This window comes from Oryctolagus cuniculus, chromosome 10 (assembly GCF_964237555.1).
Source record: "Oryctolagus cuniculus chromosome 10, mOryCun1.1, whole genome shotgun sequence".
In the NCBI taxonomy this organism is placed as follows: domain Eukaryota; kingdom Metazoa; phylum Chordata; class Mammalia; order Lagomorpha; family Leporidae; genus Oryctolagus; species Oryctolagus cuniculus.
In genome coordinates, this window is record NC_091441.1 from 67,078,756 (window position 1) to 67,094,655 (window position 15,900).

Sequence of the window (15,900 nt, forward strand, 5' to 3'; positions counted from 1 at the left end):
TAATGATATGGACTGGAAACTGGAATGTATCCAGTTCAGGCTTCCCATTAAACCTGAGATTGGGCAACCATTGTTTCATAAGGGAGTGATTGGGAACTTCCTGCGCACGCTGTCTTGCTAATTGGCTGTTTGCACACTGGTGATTCTCAAATGTTTTTGGTTAAGAGAGTTGTCTGCCTTACTGTGGAGAGGCCCCTTAAAACAGATAGCTTGTCCCTGGGAAAGACACTGGTAAGACACTGTGATTTACAAAGGCTTTTAGGATCCTCAATAAATAAGTAAACGTATGTGGGAAACCATTCTGTGGACTGATTGACAATCTCAATCTATTTTTTTTAGGCTTAAGCCCTTCTCCTATAAACATACAATTTTTGGATTCTCCTTCATTGATTATTATTGGCATTTCAAAAATGTTTTGTGAGTAAAGAAAATCAAAGGGAAAACAAATTTAGCATCTGTGTTTCTAACTATTTAAGCCTGCCTATCCTTCCAGGTTTTTTGTGGCTGAAGATCTGTTCCTCCTGTGTGGCACAGTTTCCTGTGTGTGCTGGATTAGCTGATCTGCAGAGCTATTTCCGGATGGGTTCTGGTACCTGGATTGCACAGGAAAGGTCGGACTTTGTGCCTCTGTCCCGTCTGCTGTTCCATTTGTCTCATTTGTTTTCTAGACAAACTGGGCTGCTCCTTCATGGCACCAGCATCAATGCCCTTTGTTTTCTGATGCTTCCTAGGGATTTAAATTCAAGCAGCAGCATACAATGCAATGATTTATTTGCAACGCATTCATTTGTTTCATTTGCTGTTCCTGTCCCCGATTACCCTGGCAATCGGTTGATGATTTGTCAGCAACTTTGCGGCGGGGATTTTCTTCATTTTCGTTTCAGTTTACTACAGGCTATCATAAGTGATGCAGATGATATTCGTTTCTGACACGTGAATGTGACAACTGTTTTGGTTCGGATCCGTCATTAATCAAAACTGAAGAACAGAATACAGCAACTGAATTCAGCGCTGCAGATTCTGACTTTCATTTCTCGCGTTCTAACATGTGCTTTGTCATATCTCCCCCAAGGCGCCTCTGCTTCTTTCACGAGGTCCGTTTCCTCATCTCTCTTTGCATCACTGGAGCGAATTCAGGAAGCAGGCGAGGTTGGATGGGAACACGACAGAAAATTCAGCCCTACCAATAGACGGGTGGATAGAACTACAGAGCAAACTGACAAATCCCTGCTGTAAGGGTTGGGGGGGAGCTGCAAGTCAGCCTTCGAAAGTTTTTTTCTTTTTTAGCGCGGACGAGACGCTGTCTGAGAGCCAAAAAGAGAGTCGGCGGGCCCCACCCCACTCTTCTCCAACGGACCTCATTCTCCTTCCCGCCCGCAAGCAGCCGCTACTACAATTCCCAGAAGGCACCGCGCAAGGCCGCAAAGGATCAGTCCTTCGGCGGAGAGTCCTCCCCCGGCAAGGAGCATGCTGGGAGTTGTAGTGAATCGGCGCTTCCCGGCTACTTCCTTCCATTAGGCATTTCCTTTTGAAAAATGGTGATGCATTGCCGTGGCAGGTTCCCTAGTTTCGCACTTTGCGCTCAGCGAGACGGAGGGCTGCGCCTCTTGCCCAGCGCTGCGAAGGGCGCCAGTCCCTTGCGGGCTTTACTCCGCCCTCTGTTCACGCCCGTTCCCTTGACAGCTGGACTGTGCTCGCGGCCGCGAGGCCGGGGACGCGCAGGCGCACCAGCCCAGTGCCGCGCTAGGCAGGCCTCGAGGGCGGGACGGACGCCAGAGCCTCTCTCGGCCGCCGGGGCGCGCACGTAGGCACGCAGAAGCTGTCACGTGGGGCGCCGAGGATCGCAGTGCGCGTGGCCGCGGCGGCTGGTGTGGGGTTGAGTCAGTTGTGAGACCCGGCGCTGCTGACCCAGCGGGCGACCCACCAGACCGGCGACAGAGCGGCAGGCGTCGGGGCTCGGGATCCGTGAGCCTGGCCCCCTCGTAGAGATCCGCCGAGCCGGCGCCGCCGTCGTCCCCCGCCCCCAGCCAGCAAACCGCCGCCGCCGCGGGCGCGCCCCCGCTCTGCGCTGTCTCTCCGATGGCGTCCGCCTCCGGGACCATGGCGAAGCACGAGCAGATCCTGGTCCTCGACCCGCCCACAGACCTCAAATTCAAAGGTTAGGCAGGAGGAGGACACCTCCGGGCAGGGAGGGGGCGAGCAGAGGGCTCGAGGGCAGGTTGGGGCCGCGGCCCCAGGGAGCGCCCCCTCCCCCACGCCCGGGCGCTTTCCATTTTCCGGCGGCTCCCTCGCCGCCTTCCCGCGGCCGGCCAGCCCCTGCCCGCTCCCTCCGTCGCCCGCGCCTCGCTGCGCGCGCCGGCCGGGGCGAGGAGGCGGGCGGGGTGGTGGTGGTGGGGGTGAACCGGCCCGGGCGCCGCCGCCGCCATCTTGCGGTCCCGCGGGGGCGCCTCCCGGGTGCAGTCGGCCGCGGGCTCGCGTCCTTGGCCCCCGAGGCCCGGGGCGGGCGTGGGTGAGGGGCGGCCCGCGAGCGTGCGCCCGGGTGTGCAGCGGCGCGGGGCGTGTGGAGGTGGCGCAGGCCGGCGTCTGGCTGTCAGCGGCGAGGGCGGGCGCGGCGGCCCTCGGACCCGCGGGAGGAGTGAGGGCCGCAGCTCGGGCCCGGGCGAGCTGGGTGGGGCCGGCCCCTGGGTCCTGGCGGAGGGCGTCGCTGCCCGCCTTTTTGTCCCGTGGGTAACTCAGCTGTCAGGGAACCGGAGCGCCGGGGGAGGCGGAGAAGCGCTCATGAGTGCGCTCCGGACTGGTCCGGAGGTGTTGGCAGAGCCCCAGGCGCGTGCGGGCCGGGAAGGCCTGCGTCAGCCCCGAGTGGATCGCCGTGGGCTGCTCGGAGTGGGTCTGCCTGCCCCTCGGCCGTGACGTCTCCGCGCGCGGCAGACCCGTGGCGGCGCCTTCGTAGCCCTCCACTCGAGTTCTGCTGACTTTGGCCTTTGCGTTTGCGGCCCCCCCTCCCCCCCAAACCCTGAGAAGGGTGATAAGGTGACACCCAGCTCTGGAACTCTGCTGATTTCAGGGCTCTGCCTGTGATGGAGTGAGTGATCGGTGTGTCTTGGTGACCCCGTTTGGTCCATTGGCTTTCCCGTATGCAGGGTACTTTAGGGAAACGAGTTAAACAGGTTACACTTTTTTTTTTTTTTTTTTTTTTTTTAAAGGAATCCTCATCGTGCGAAGATCTAAATAGAAAGCAGGTTCTGTCTTTTCTTTGGTTGACTGCAAAGTGAATCCCCGATTTGGAAGGCAGGGTCTTGTGTTTCAGTTGCAGTAGCTTGGATGAGACCGATTTTGGTGCGGTGTATGGCAACTCCAGTGCTAAAAGAGACAACTGAAATCCTTTATTGTTGTGTAGAGTTGAGTCCAAAAGAAAAGTCCGCGAGGAAATTTTAAAATAGTTTTAGGAAATGGAAAAATAATATCTTCTGGCATTGTGAGAGTAACAGTTGTATGATGACTTTGCAAACTGAGTGAATTTGCAAATCTAAATGGAAACCTAAGTGAGCTGTTAGGTAAGGATTTTGTTCGAAAGGCAACTCTTAGGGCATATTTTGAGGTGTAGCCAGCACATTCTATTGTAGCAAGTGTACCTGTTCCATGATAGTACATAGTTTTAGCGGGAGGGGGACCTTTGAGGAATATGGTGTAATTATACCCTACTCAAGTAGCCGTTGTCTTAAGTTGAAGGAATTTAATGTGATGTATATTTTTTCAAGAGCATTTTGATTTTACGTTTTGACTGGCTGACAATAGGCAGCTTCTGCATAAGCATAGATGGATTGTCATTAGGACTTAGAAGCCTTTAAAACAAATTTTAGGTCAGGATGTCTGCAGTTGACAGGTTTCTCCCTAGAGAGGTTATGATGTCGCTTTGGTAATATTCATAGTGGAGAAGCAAGTTCAGAAAACAACCAAAGACACGACGACACACACAGTAACTTAGGAAGCAGGTTCCACAACAGAAACTTAGAAACTGTCTTATTCATGCATTTCACGTGTTGTGAGTACCTGGTAATACACAGCTGTGATGTTAGAACGGGTTGTTCTCGCCTTGTGGAAGAAGTCGTCCAGAAAAGGCCAGTGAGTGCAGACCACGTTACCGAGGCGCAAACACCTCTGAGGAGCAAGGCCCCCCTCCTCCACCTTTCGGAAGCCGCCCGGGAAGAGGCTGCTTTCCAGTTGTCTGGAGGGCTGAGCTAAGGGAGTGGCTGAGTAAACACTGCAGTGGAGAATGCCAGGCGCAGAGCGGACCGAAGTTTCTCAGGGAGTGTGTGCTGCTTTAGAGGTGGGTTCACGGGGAGCACGAGGATTGGGGGAGAGGAGCAGTGCAGTAAACTAGTGGCTGACAGTTTTGGTGCTTGGTTTTTTGCCTCCTCAGTGTTTTTCAAAGGTTGCCTTTCGTTGTGGTGGAAACTTGTCTACATTTAAGTGGACGGCACAACACCAGCTGAAGAGACTTATTTAGAATCAGCCGTCTATTTGTTGTGCCTGGTTTGATGATGACACTAAGACTTCGTTTGTCCTAAATCACCCTTAACTTTTTGTTTAAAGGAATGCCTGTTAAAAGTGCATTTTGCAAAATTCTTTTTGAATACTTAATTTAAATGTTGATTTTTATCTACTTGAGAGAGAGAGAGAGAAAATCTTCCATTGGTTGGTTCACTTCCAAATGCTGCAACAACCAGGGCTGGACCAGGCAAAAGCCAGGAGTCTGGAACTTCATCCTGTTTTCCCACATGGGTGACAGGGTCCCAAGCACTTGCGCTGTCATCCATTGTCTCCCAGGATGCATTAGAGAGTTGGATAGGAGGGTTGCGGGTATCCCAAGAAGTGGCTTAACCTGCTGGCCACAATGCTTGGCCCTTGCAAAATTCATTTTCATTTTATTTTTGTCTCAAAATAAGATGATCTCTTCGGGAGTGTCTCGTTTAATTTTTCTGAGCTGGGATCCCTTTGTTTCTGGAACTCATTTATCTCAAGATGAATTGTCAGCACTTTGCATAATTCTGGAGGAGATACCAGCTTAGTTTTTTTCTACAAATCTCAGTATTTAAGAAGGCACTGTTTTGTGCAATTGTTAATATATGAAAGTGCATTTATAAGGATGTAATTTTTAAGGATTTATTTATGTATTTGAAAGGGAGAGAAAGAGATCTTCCATCCCCCAGTGAAGCATAAATCTCATTACTCTGTTCCTTAAAAGTTTTCTAGTAGTTCTCAGTTGCCTATAGGAACAAGTCTATTTTATGAGGATGGCATACAAGCCCTTCTGTGATGTGATGCCTCCTCTGTAACACCTGCACATCTGTACACATCTGTGCTTTTTTCCTGAGAAGGAAAAACTCTTCCATAGCTGAGGTTCTTTGTTCCTGTTTTTGCTGGGGAAGGTCATGGTTCATACTTACACCATGTACTATCCTTTCTCATGTTTTCAGTGACTAGCTTTTTTTTTTTTTTTAAACATACAAATACACTGTCTTTTCATTTTGAAAACAAATAGCAAACAAAATGCCTCCTTGGCCCCAACTCCTAGTACCTGTCCTTCCCAGTCTTTGATTTCCATTGCATTCACACTTGGAAAAGTAGTCCAGGGTCACTGGTTCCTCACCTCCTGTTCAGTCCTCCTTCATCTGCTGTCCTCCTCTGCTCCATTACTTTCTGATTGCCAACTGCATTATTGGTTTGCACTTTTCATTTCACTTGATCTCTTTTGCACTTGACTTTACTGATAGTTCCTTTGTTAAAAAGCGGGGTTCTGGAGTGGCTGTTTAGCATAGTGGTTAAGGTGTGGTTAAGGGACTCCATTGGAGTGCCTGGATTTGGCTCCAGCTTTGTGCTAGTGCAGGCCCTGGGAAGCAGTGAGGATGGCTCAAGTGATTGGGATTCTGCTGCCCACATGGGAGACCTAAATTACATTCCCAGTCCCTATCTGGTCCCACCCATTTGTGAGCATTTGGGGAGTGAACCAGCAGATGAAAACTCTCTCTGCCTCTGAAATAAAAATTCTGCCCCCCAAAAGCATACCTGGTTCTTTTGATTTCTATGACATTGTCTTCTAATTTCTTTGCGCCTTTATTGTCTCATTTATGGCTGTCTTTTTCTTAAATGCGAATATTTTCAGAGATTCTGATTTGGTTTCATTATTCTCTCATTTTGGGAACTTCCTTGTTCAGACTCCTTGTTTTGAGGTTTTCTCTTGCTCCCTTTTGATCTTTTCTCTGCACATATTCGTATACATCCAGATCTGTATGTTAATTGAAGCTTTATGGTCAGTCCAGAACACATACTATAACAAGTTAACTATTTGGATTTGAATATTCCTTACACATTGCTAACTCAGCATATCTCCAATGACTTTTTTTTTTGTAATTCTGTATGTCTAGTCTTCTTTCCATATTTTATTTTTTTAAAGATTTATTATTTATTTGAAAGGCAGAGTTACAGAGAAGCAGAGGAAGAGAGAGAGAGTCTCCATCCACTGGTTCATTCCCCAAATGGCCACAATAATCAACTGGGCTGATCCAGAGCCAGGAGGCAGGAGCTTCTTCCAGGTCTCCCACTCCGGTGCGGGGGCCCAAGGACTTGGGCCATCTTCCACTGCCTTCCCAGGCCACAGCAGAGAGCTAGATTGGAAGTGGAGCAGCTGGAACTTGAACCGGCGCCCATATGGGATGTCGGCACTGCAGGCGGCGGCTTTACCTGCTGTGTCACAGCGCCAGCCCCTCCGTGTTTTAAATTTTAATATTTTTGGTAGCTTGATGATTACTTAGAAAAACCATACCTCTAATAATTAAAATCTGTTTCTATCTATGAGATAATCTCTTAATAGTATAAGATATATTCAGAGATTTATATATAAGATATATAATAAGATAATGTCCCCTGTAATGCATTTCTAAGTTCACTATTTTTAAAATTCATTCAGTTGTGAATCAAATATAATTACATTGGATGTGTTTGCTGTATGTCTGGTATGATGAATAAGTAATGGAATTAAGATTGTGAGTAAAACACAATCCTTATTTTTATGAGGCAATTCTAATGGACGCGATAGGCACTAATCAAATAATTGAATTAAATGTAGATATGAAAAGATGAGGATATAAAATAAGGGACTTTGGTCAAGGATGGCTCTCACAGTTGAACTAAGTTTCCAAGAATGAGTGGAAGTTTCCTAGAAGAAAAAGGAAAAAAATGCATGTACAAAGGTCCTGTGGCAGGGAGAATGTCAAACATTCACAAGGCTGTTAGAGATTAGAGTACTAGTAGTGAAAGTGAGTGTAGAGCTGGTTTAATTCATCGAGTTAAGAGTTCTGTTTTTATCCTAAGCCACTGAGGAATTTTCAGAGTGGGAGGGTGAGTAGTAAAGATAGAATGGATAACTTCACATTTTCATTAACAACAGTAATTCTGGTACCAGAGTACAATAAGATTATGGAGAGAAGAAACAGATTACTAAAGTAGTGTAGCAGACATCTGGTAAGAGGCGAGCTCTTGAACTGAGTTGTGATTACAGAAGATCAAATCAGGGAGACTTGGTAGTCAGGTACAGGCCCCAAGAGAGAAGGGGATAGTGCCATGGGTGTGTGAGATTTCTGCTTACAAAGCTGGAGGAGTGGTACTGTTCATTGAACTAAGAAACACTGAGTCTCTGGATAGGAACTGAATGTTTTTTGTCTGGGTTATGCAGCAGAGGAGCAGGAGGGAGATCATAATCTCAGTAGGTATGGTATATATCTTTAGGTCCTTCCAGTGTATCAGTGAGGAGGTGCCAAAGTGGACGTTCGCTTATATATGGCTGTGGCGTTCACAGAGAAGCCCTACTTTTGGATAGTTTCCTTACTCGACGTGGTTATCTTTTCTCTTTATTAGTCAGCAGAAAGTCTCCTCTTCCCAGTATCAGCTTTCTAGAGTTTGTCTTCCACACTGTTGCTGGGACTACCCTTTGAAAAACACAAACCTGATATTCTTGCTCACTTGTTTAAAGAACTCAAATATTTTCATGTTATATAATTGAAAAAGTCTAAAATCCACTGCCTACCTCAGTTTAGGGCCTACTGTTTGTCTTTTAACCATACCTTTGGCCACAGACATTCTGCTGAGCTGTTGGAAGACTGTCCTCTCTCACATCTGTCAGGCAGTCTCTAGTTTATGAATCACTTTTTGTGAAGTCTTGATTTTTTTCCAGTCTGAGTTGGTCATTGCCTTTTTCATGCCACTGTTGAAGCTTATGCTTATTTGTAATAACAGTACTTGTCACACTGTGTAGTGTTCATTCAGACATATTTTTCTCTCTGGAATTGTACTGGAGACCATTTGAGGATGTATCTCTTACCCAAAGTAACAAGATCAGACATCATGGAATGGTTGTCCAATATTAATTGAATGAATGACTGATTTCTCCTGTAATTCAGATTTTTTAGTTTTGGATCTCTTCTCAGGTTTTTCATTTGCCTTTTGCAGGTAGTTACGTTTTCAAAATTTTGTAGTTCCAGAAAAGCAGTTTAGAGTTGAGTAATGACCCTTTAAGGAAATTGTTTCATCTTTGTACTTCACCTTTTTAATTTGGAAAGTGTTATGGCTTTAGTTGTTCTTGATGTATTGCAATTCAGTGCAAAAGCAAAATGCCATTTTTCTATGAAGTGGACAAATCGCAGTAGTCTCCTCTTAATCTTTCCGTGAGAGATGCATTCCAAGATCACATTTGGATGCCTGAAACCAAATATATAGTACTGAACCCCACATAATGTAGGACCCCACTTAGCTGAGGTTTCTGTGGTTTCAGTTAGCCATTCATGGACCACAAATATTAAATGGAAAAATTCCAGAAATAATTCATACGTTTTAAGTTGTATGTTGTTCCTAGTAGTGTGATATCTTGAATTGTCTTGCTGTGTCTGGCCCCATTCCCTCTGGTCAGCATATACACACTATATACTATCTGCCTGTTAGTCCTTTAGTAACCTTCTAGTTATATTTACAGCCTCTGTGTCACAGTACTTGTATTCAGATAACCTTCATGTACTTAATAATTACTCCAAAGGGTTAAGAGTAGTAGTGATGGGCTTTTGAACATTTAGTGAAAAGGTGAAAGTTCTTGACTTGAAAGATGAAAAAAAAAATTGTATGCCAAGGATGCTAAAATCTAATATAAGAACAAATTTGTGAAATTGAAAGGATGGAAAGAGAAATTCTTGCTAGTTTTGCTGTCATAACTCAAATGACAAAGTTATGACCATTCTTTATGATAAGGGCTTAGTTAAGATGGAAAAGACATTACATTACAGGGTTTGGTATTGTCCAAGATTTCAGGCATCCCATGGGGGTGTTGGAATGTATCCCTTGCAGATGAGAGTGTTAAGAATTGGAAACCTTGATTGATTTAAGTCGTTGAGTGTTTGGTATGTTTTGATTATTAGTGTTGGTTGTGTTTTTGGTTTACTGTACTGGTTTTAAAATTTTAAATTGTACCTTGTTTATGGTATACCATGTGATGTTATAGGGTACATATTAATGGTGAAATAGCAGCAAAGCAAATTCACATACCTATCCCTTTTCATGTGTCTGGCAAGAGCTGCTAAAATCTGCTCTTTTAGGACTACCTTATCAAACACAATTTTATTACCAAAAATAGTCCTTATGTTATATATCAGATCTCCAGACTTCCTGTTTGTCTCCTACTTTGTATCCTCTGATCTGTATCTGCCACCTACCTGCCTCCCCCTTACCTTTTAAATTTCCTTTAAGACTTTTCTTAACCTTGCAAGATGGTCTGTGAAGAGAGCCTGTTAGCAGTCACTTTAGGTACTTCTGACCTCTCTTTTTCTGGTTGCCTTGTGTGTTACCTTGAACTTGCATTTTGAAAATAGAAATTAATATTGGCTAGATCTTTCTATCATAGTTGTTTTGGAAGAAAATTAAATATAAGGACTAATATTGACAAATGCCTGTTTACTGGTTTTATAATAACTGAAAATTGACTCAAATCACTCTAAAAAGATTTGAACTTATGAAAACTTAGAAATATTCGCAAAATAGTTATTAACTACCATATGCCTTAATTTAATAATTTACATTTAGAGGAATAATATTTTGCCATACTTGCTTATATATTTTTGCTTGCCTGAGTATTTTAACAAATCCTGATGAGAGTAACATTTCATCCCTAGATACTTGAATTTACATTTCTATTAAAAAAGGGACATTTTCTTGGCATAATTCTGATACTGTTATCTCTTAACAAAACCAACAGTAATTCTTTAATATCATTTTATCTGCTGAAGTTTTCCCAGTTATATACTCCTGTTTTTAGTTGATTTGTTGACTCTGCATTGCGTTTGGTTGTCATGTATCTGAGTCTTAAATAGTACCTCTTCTCATCTATTTTTCTTTTTGTCAAGCCATTGATTTGTTGAAAAGACCATATCAGTTGTCTAGTAGGGTGCTTCATATTCTAGGTGTGTCTAATACATGTTACGCATTGGTTGGATTTAAAGGGCTTGATTAGATTTAGGTTTCAGTATTTTATGGTGGAGCTACTTGATGGATGGTATTGTGTCACATCAAGTATAGATAATGTCTCTTGTTCCACTTTAGTGATTGGTGGTGACACCCTTATCTATCAAAGTTGCATAAATAGGAGCCCATTATGGTAATATATGGAGAAAAAGTTGGAAAGAAAATAATGTTGGCAGAATTTAGTTCTACTTTAGGATTAGAGGTGTCTGTTTTTGTATTTTTTAGTCTTCTGTGTTTCTCAAGATTCTACTATGACTATGTAATGCCTTTTATAATAAAAGAAAATCTCAGTTATCAAATAATCCTTTGGGAGATTAGATTAAAGACTTTTATTCATCCCTCTTGTGTGTTTATTTTTTGCTATTAATAACACCTTTCTGCACATTCCAAGTCTTTTTTGTGATAAAGATATACTTGTATAAAGATAAATAGAAAACAAGTCTAATGTTTATACCCATTTGTGAAAGTTGTCAGAATCAAAATGGACTTAATTTGTCAAACCCCTAAACACCCCCCCACCTCCACCTCCCCAAAAAGCTGTAAAATTATGGTGGAGGGAATCTCATGTTTATGATGATCATAACTGTCTCAGGAGACTGTGTCAGACCACAGCCTTGCACAGAGGCCACCACATCCTTACACAGAAGGTACTTCTGCAAGGACATCTGTCCAGCCTTGGACCGACATCACCCTTGTTATTGATTCTTATAGCCTAAGATTATTGTTTCGAAATAATTTATGTAATCCTCATACTGCTTTCAAAACTTTCTATTGCTTCAATCAGCCTCCTTGAGTAATACCCACATAGTTGACTCTGGCAGGTGGGTTCCCATTACAAAGCTACTTCTGAATAAATGAATAAACATACGAATCTTTGAAGACTCTTCTGTTATTCCGGTTGATAAACTTGGTGACAGTTCCTGTATCATGGTTTAGCAGTAAATAATTTATAATTACTTTGTAACAAATCATAAGTAGACAAATGTGTTCTCATTGGGCTCTTATTGTTGGTATCAGTTGATGTCCCTTTTGAGAGGTGTGATAGATTTGTATGGTAGTATTTATTTCTCTGAGAATTATATTAAAGACACAAGTAGGTCGTTAAGCACCAGATAATGCTGATTTGTTCAGTGGCCCCTGGCCTAGATTATTTTTATAAAGTGAAATGTGTGTCACAGAATGATAAAACTGATCATGTTTTTAGTAATTATGAAGTCCAGTCTTGCTTAAGTAAATATATATATGTATATTTAATTATGAATAATAAAATCACTGAAGAGTTTACTACAGAGATGCACTAGATGCTCTGTGTCTGTGAATTTTCCACCCATGGATTCAGCAAAAAAGAAATGTGTGTCTATACAGAACAGGTACAAACTTTTCTCACTGTTCTTCTGTAAACAATACAGCATACATACTGTGTGTGTGCTGTCTATTCTGTTAGGTAATGTTAGTCACTTGGAAATGATTTAAAGTATACAGGAGAATGTGAATAGGCCGTATGCAAATACTGCCACACTTCATATAAAGGACTTGAACATCCATGGATTTGGTATCTCTGGGTGTCCTGGAACCAATCCTCCCCAGATACTGAAGGACACTTGTACTGGTATGTGTGGATTTCACATTCTTGAACTAAAATAAACTTATCATTTAATGCATGTTCCAGGAACTTTTGAAGTATGATTCTATAAGCAGTGTCAGTGGCACAACAGATGAAGAATAGCTGGGCTCACAAGAAGAATCTGTATACTGTAGACCCAAGGGCGGGCAGGATATTTGCTGGTGACTGAACAGTCAAACTTTTGATGCCTTGCCTTTAAATAGGTGATAGATGTTAGTCCATTAAAATTATACAGACTTGGAAACAACCAGTGGTTAATTTAAGCCGAAGCAACCAGTTGAGAGAGGAAAGGCCAAGGGAAAGAAAGTGTAGGCACAGGAATCTTCTGGTCTCAGGGAATTAAACTTTCTCTTGAATGCAGCTTCTTGTGAGGCCACTTGCACTTAATTTCTTCTGCCACAAAAATTGCTTTTATTTTTATAATGGAATCTTAAATAAGGTCTTGATAATGAAAAAAAATTCCTTGCTTAAAAAGGATTTGACTTCATAATTTTTGAAAATACGTTTAACTATATGGATTTGTAGCACAAATTTTCACTTTATAAAAATGTATATCAGTTTCTTAAATTTTTATAAAAGAAACATCCATAGAGATGTTATTTTTTCATGACATAGGCCTCATTAGTGTAGCTTGCTTCACCTTTTTTGATTGGCATTTGTGATGTTTTAAATAGCTAGGGTTATCATGAATATTTGATACTGCTTTCAAAATTCAGGTTTAAAGGAATGAAAAGTTTAGTTACATGTATTTCAGTCTTTTAAGGCTGTTAGTGGAATGACCATAAAAATAGAGATATTAATTAAAAATGAGTTGTTAATCTGAGAGGGCCTTAATAGTATCAGTTTGTAAAATAACTTGCCAGATTTCTTTTTATTTTTTATTACTTTTTAAAGATTTATTTATTTATCTGAAAGTCAAAATTAGAGATCTTCCATCATTGATTCACTCCCCAAATGGCTGCAACTGCCTGGGCTGGGCCAGGCTGACGCCAGGATCTTCTTTCTGGTCTCCCACGTGGGTGTAGGGGCCCAGGTACTTGAGCCGTCTTCCACTGCTTTTCTAGGCGCGTTAGCAGGGAGCTGAGACTCGAACCTGTGCCCACATGGGATGCCAGCACCACAGACACTTAACCTTCTATTCCACAGTGCCGGCCCTATGACTTTAGATTTTTAGTCACTAATGCAGCAACTACATTATGCTTTGTCAAAAAAGTCATAGTCAACATTAGTAACAGAAACTTGCCCTTCTCTGCCTCTAAAAGGTGTCAAAGGAATGAAGAGAATAACTGTCTTGACTTTTAACTTAGTTTCTTACAAAATTTTGTTTGCGAGGCAGAGAGCAAGCTAGGTTGCCCCCATTTGCCGGATTTGCCCATTCATTCCTCAGATACCAACAATGGCCAGGGCTGAAGCTGGAGCCAAGGATGCAGTACAGATGGCAAACGTGAGTGGCAGGAACCCAGTTACCAGGACGTCACTGTTCCCTCCTAGGAAGTTGGAGTTAGGAATGAAGGCCAGGAATTGAATCCAGGCACTACAGTGTATGATGCACATATCGTAAGCCTGCTCCTGAAAGAAGTGCTTTTTTGTGTAAAGGTGACAGATGAGGATGGAACTACACTGTGCTATGTGAAGGTGCTACTACACAAAGACATGGTCCCTTCCCATTGGTAATTTATTCTAGCTATCATTTTAGGACTAGTGTGGGAAAACTAATTTTAAAAAAATAACAATATACTGCTGTACTAAGTGGATTGGGGAGATGTTTCATGATATTTGTACGGTTTTATACAGTAATATTTATCTAGTACCTACTGTGCCAACCATTGTTCTAGCTTCTGGGGGTTATAGCAGCAAACCAAAGACCCAGTCTTTGTGTAACTTAAATATTAAGTCTGATGTTTCAGTGTGTTTGAAAAAAATATATATATATGAAGTAAATAAGGAATCTTCTTTTTAAAAATTAGTAAAACAATAAAAAGTAGGGCTTTCTTGGTTATAAAATACTTAAAATATTTTTCCAGTATTTGGTACCTGTTTCAGGAAATACTGTTAACCTGTGGTGCTAAGGGAAATTGAATACCCATTAAAAAAAACTTTTTCATGTATTACTAATTTGCACTTTCATGCTTTAATGCTACGGAAATCTACTTGGAATTAAATGTGAGTATAGCTATGTAAAACGTGTAGAGGACTTCATGAGAGTTCAGACCCTGAAGTCAGACCTGGCTTGATTTCCCACTTCTATTACTTTGTCATTGTATGACCTGGGGCAAGTGTTCAGTGTCTCTGAACCTTAGATGAATAACCTTTAAAATGGGGGTAATTTTTTTGTACTTGTTGTGAGAGTTAAGTGCCATACTTTCTACAGTTATTTTTTTTTTTTTTAAAGATTTATTTATCCAAAAGTCAGAGTTACACAGAGAGAGGAGAAGCAGAGAGAGAGAGAGAGAGAGAGAGAGAGAGAGAGAGAGATAGATAGATGTCTTCCAGCCGATGGTTCACTCCCCAATTGGTTGCAACGGCCTGAGCTGCGTTGATCCGAAGCTAGGAGCCAGGAGCTTCCTCTGGGTCTCCCACATGGGTGCAGGGGCCCAAGGACTTGGGCCATCCTCCACTGCCTTCCCAGGCCACGGCAGGAGCTGGATCAGAAATGGAGCAGCTGGGTCTCCCAACAGGCGCCCATATGGGATGCTGACGCTTCAGGCCAGGGATTTAACCTGCTGTGCCACAGCGCTGGCTCCTGATAAGTGATTGCCCAGTAAACACTAGGTGTTGTAAGATCATTTGTCTGTTACTGCTATTGCCATTGCTACTATTAATGCAGAGATTCTTAGTAGATATTCCATATACTCTACAGGATATGTTTATTTTTTAAAATTTCTTTTAAAGATTTATTTTATTTATTTGAAAGAGTTACAGAGAGAGGTAGAGACAGAGAGGTCTTCCATCCGCTGGTTCACTCCCCAGGTGGCTGCAATGGCCAGAGCTTCTTCTGGGTCTCCCACGTGGGTGCAGGGGCCCAAGGACTTGGGCCATCTTCTACTGCTTTCCCAAGCCATAGCAGAGAGGTTCGGAAGAGGAGCAGTCGGGACTAGAACCAGCACCCATATGGGATGCCAGCGCTTGAGGCCAGGGCTTTAAGCCCATGGCACCACAGCGCCGGCCCCAGGATATGTTTAATATACATGATTATTTAAAGTTGACTGTACTCATTTAGCAGCATAATCCTTATGTAACTGGGAGACTTTAAGTGGTGCTACGGCTTAATTCTCCAAAACATGTGGACACGCTGAAGGAGCTGCTACAGTATTTACATATTTGAGTGGCATACCCAGTCTTCCTCTTTAGTATTTTTACCTTTTCAGTAGGTAGAAGGAAGGTTAAAGAAATGTAATGGTTTGAACAAATGATTTTTGAAGACTTAAGAGTCACAGAATTTCAAAGAAAACATGCATGCTTCTAATACTTCTGTTGTTCATTGATCGAAAAAAATTCAGGGGACCCTTCAGCCATACTTACATTCACTTAACAAAAGTGTATTTTGATCAGCTGCTTTGACTTGTTTATTACTCCAGTTTATTCAGGGGTGCATTGAGTATTTCTTTACAGGAACTTATAGTTTAGTAGGTTGAGATTAGACATATACATAAATGTAATAAAATGAGAAGTGCTGTGAGATTAGTATAAATTGTGTTCCAAGTGAATTGTATGGT

The 15,900-nt window shown here is 42.6% G+C and overlaps 1 protein-coding gene across 2 annotated transcripts in view; it reads left to right on the plus strand.

Annotated features, from left to right (window-relative positions):
- Nucleotides 1–1,745: 1,745 nt before the first annotated feature.
- The window catches only part of VAPA (VAMP associated protein A), a 44,809-nt gene continuing 30,654 nt past the window's right edge, over nt 1,746–15,900 (plus strand). Inside the window, exon 1 of one of the 2 annotated variants that reach the window (XM_002713574.5) lies at nt 1,746–2,158. In XM_002713574.5, the coding sequence (XP_002713620.1) occupies nt 2,080–2,158 (79 nt within the window). In that variant the 5' untranslated portion in view covers nt 1,746–2,079. The remainder of the gene's footprint in view (nt 2,159–15,900) is intronic. The other variant, XM_002713573.5, reaches the window with a different exon arrangement.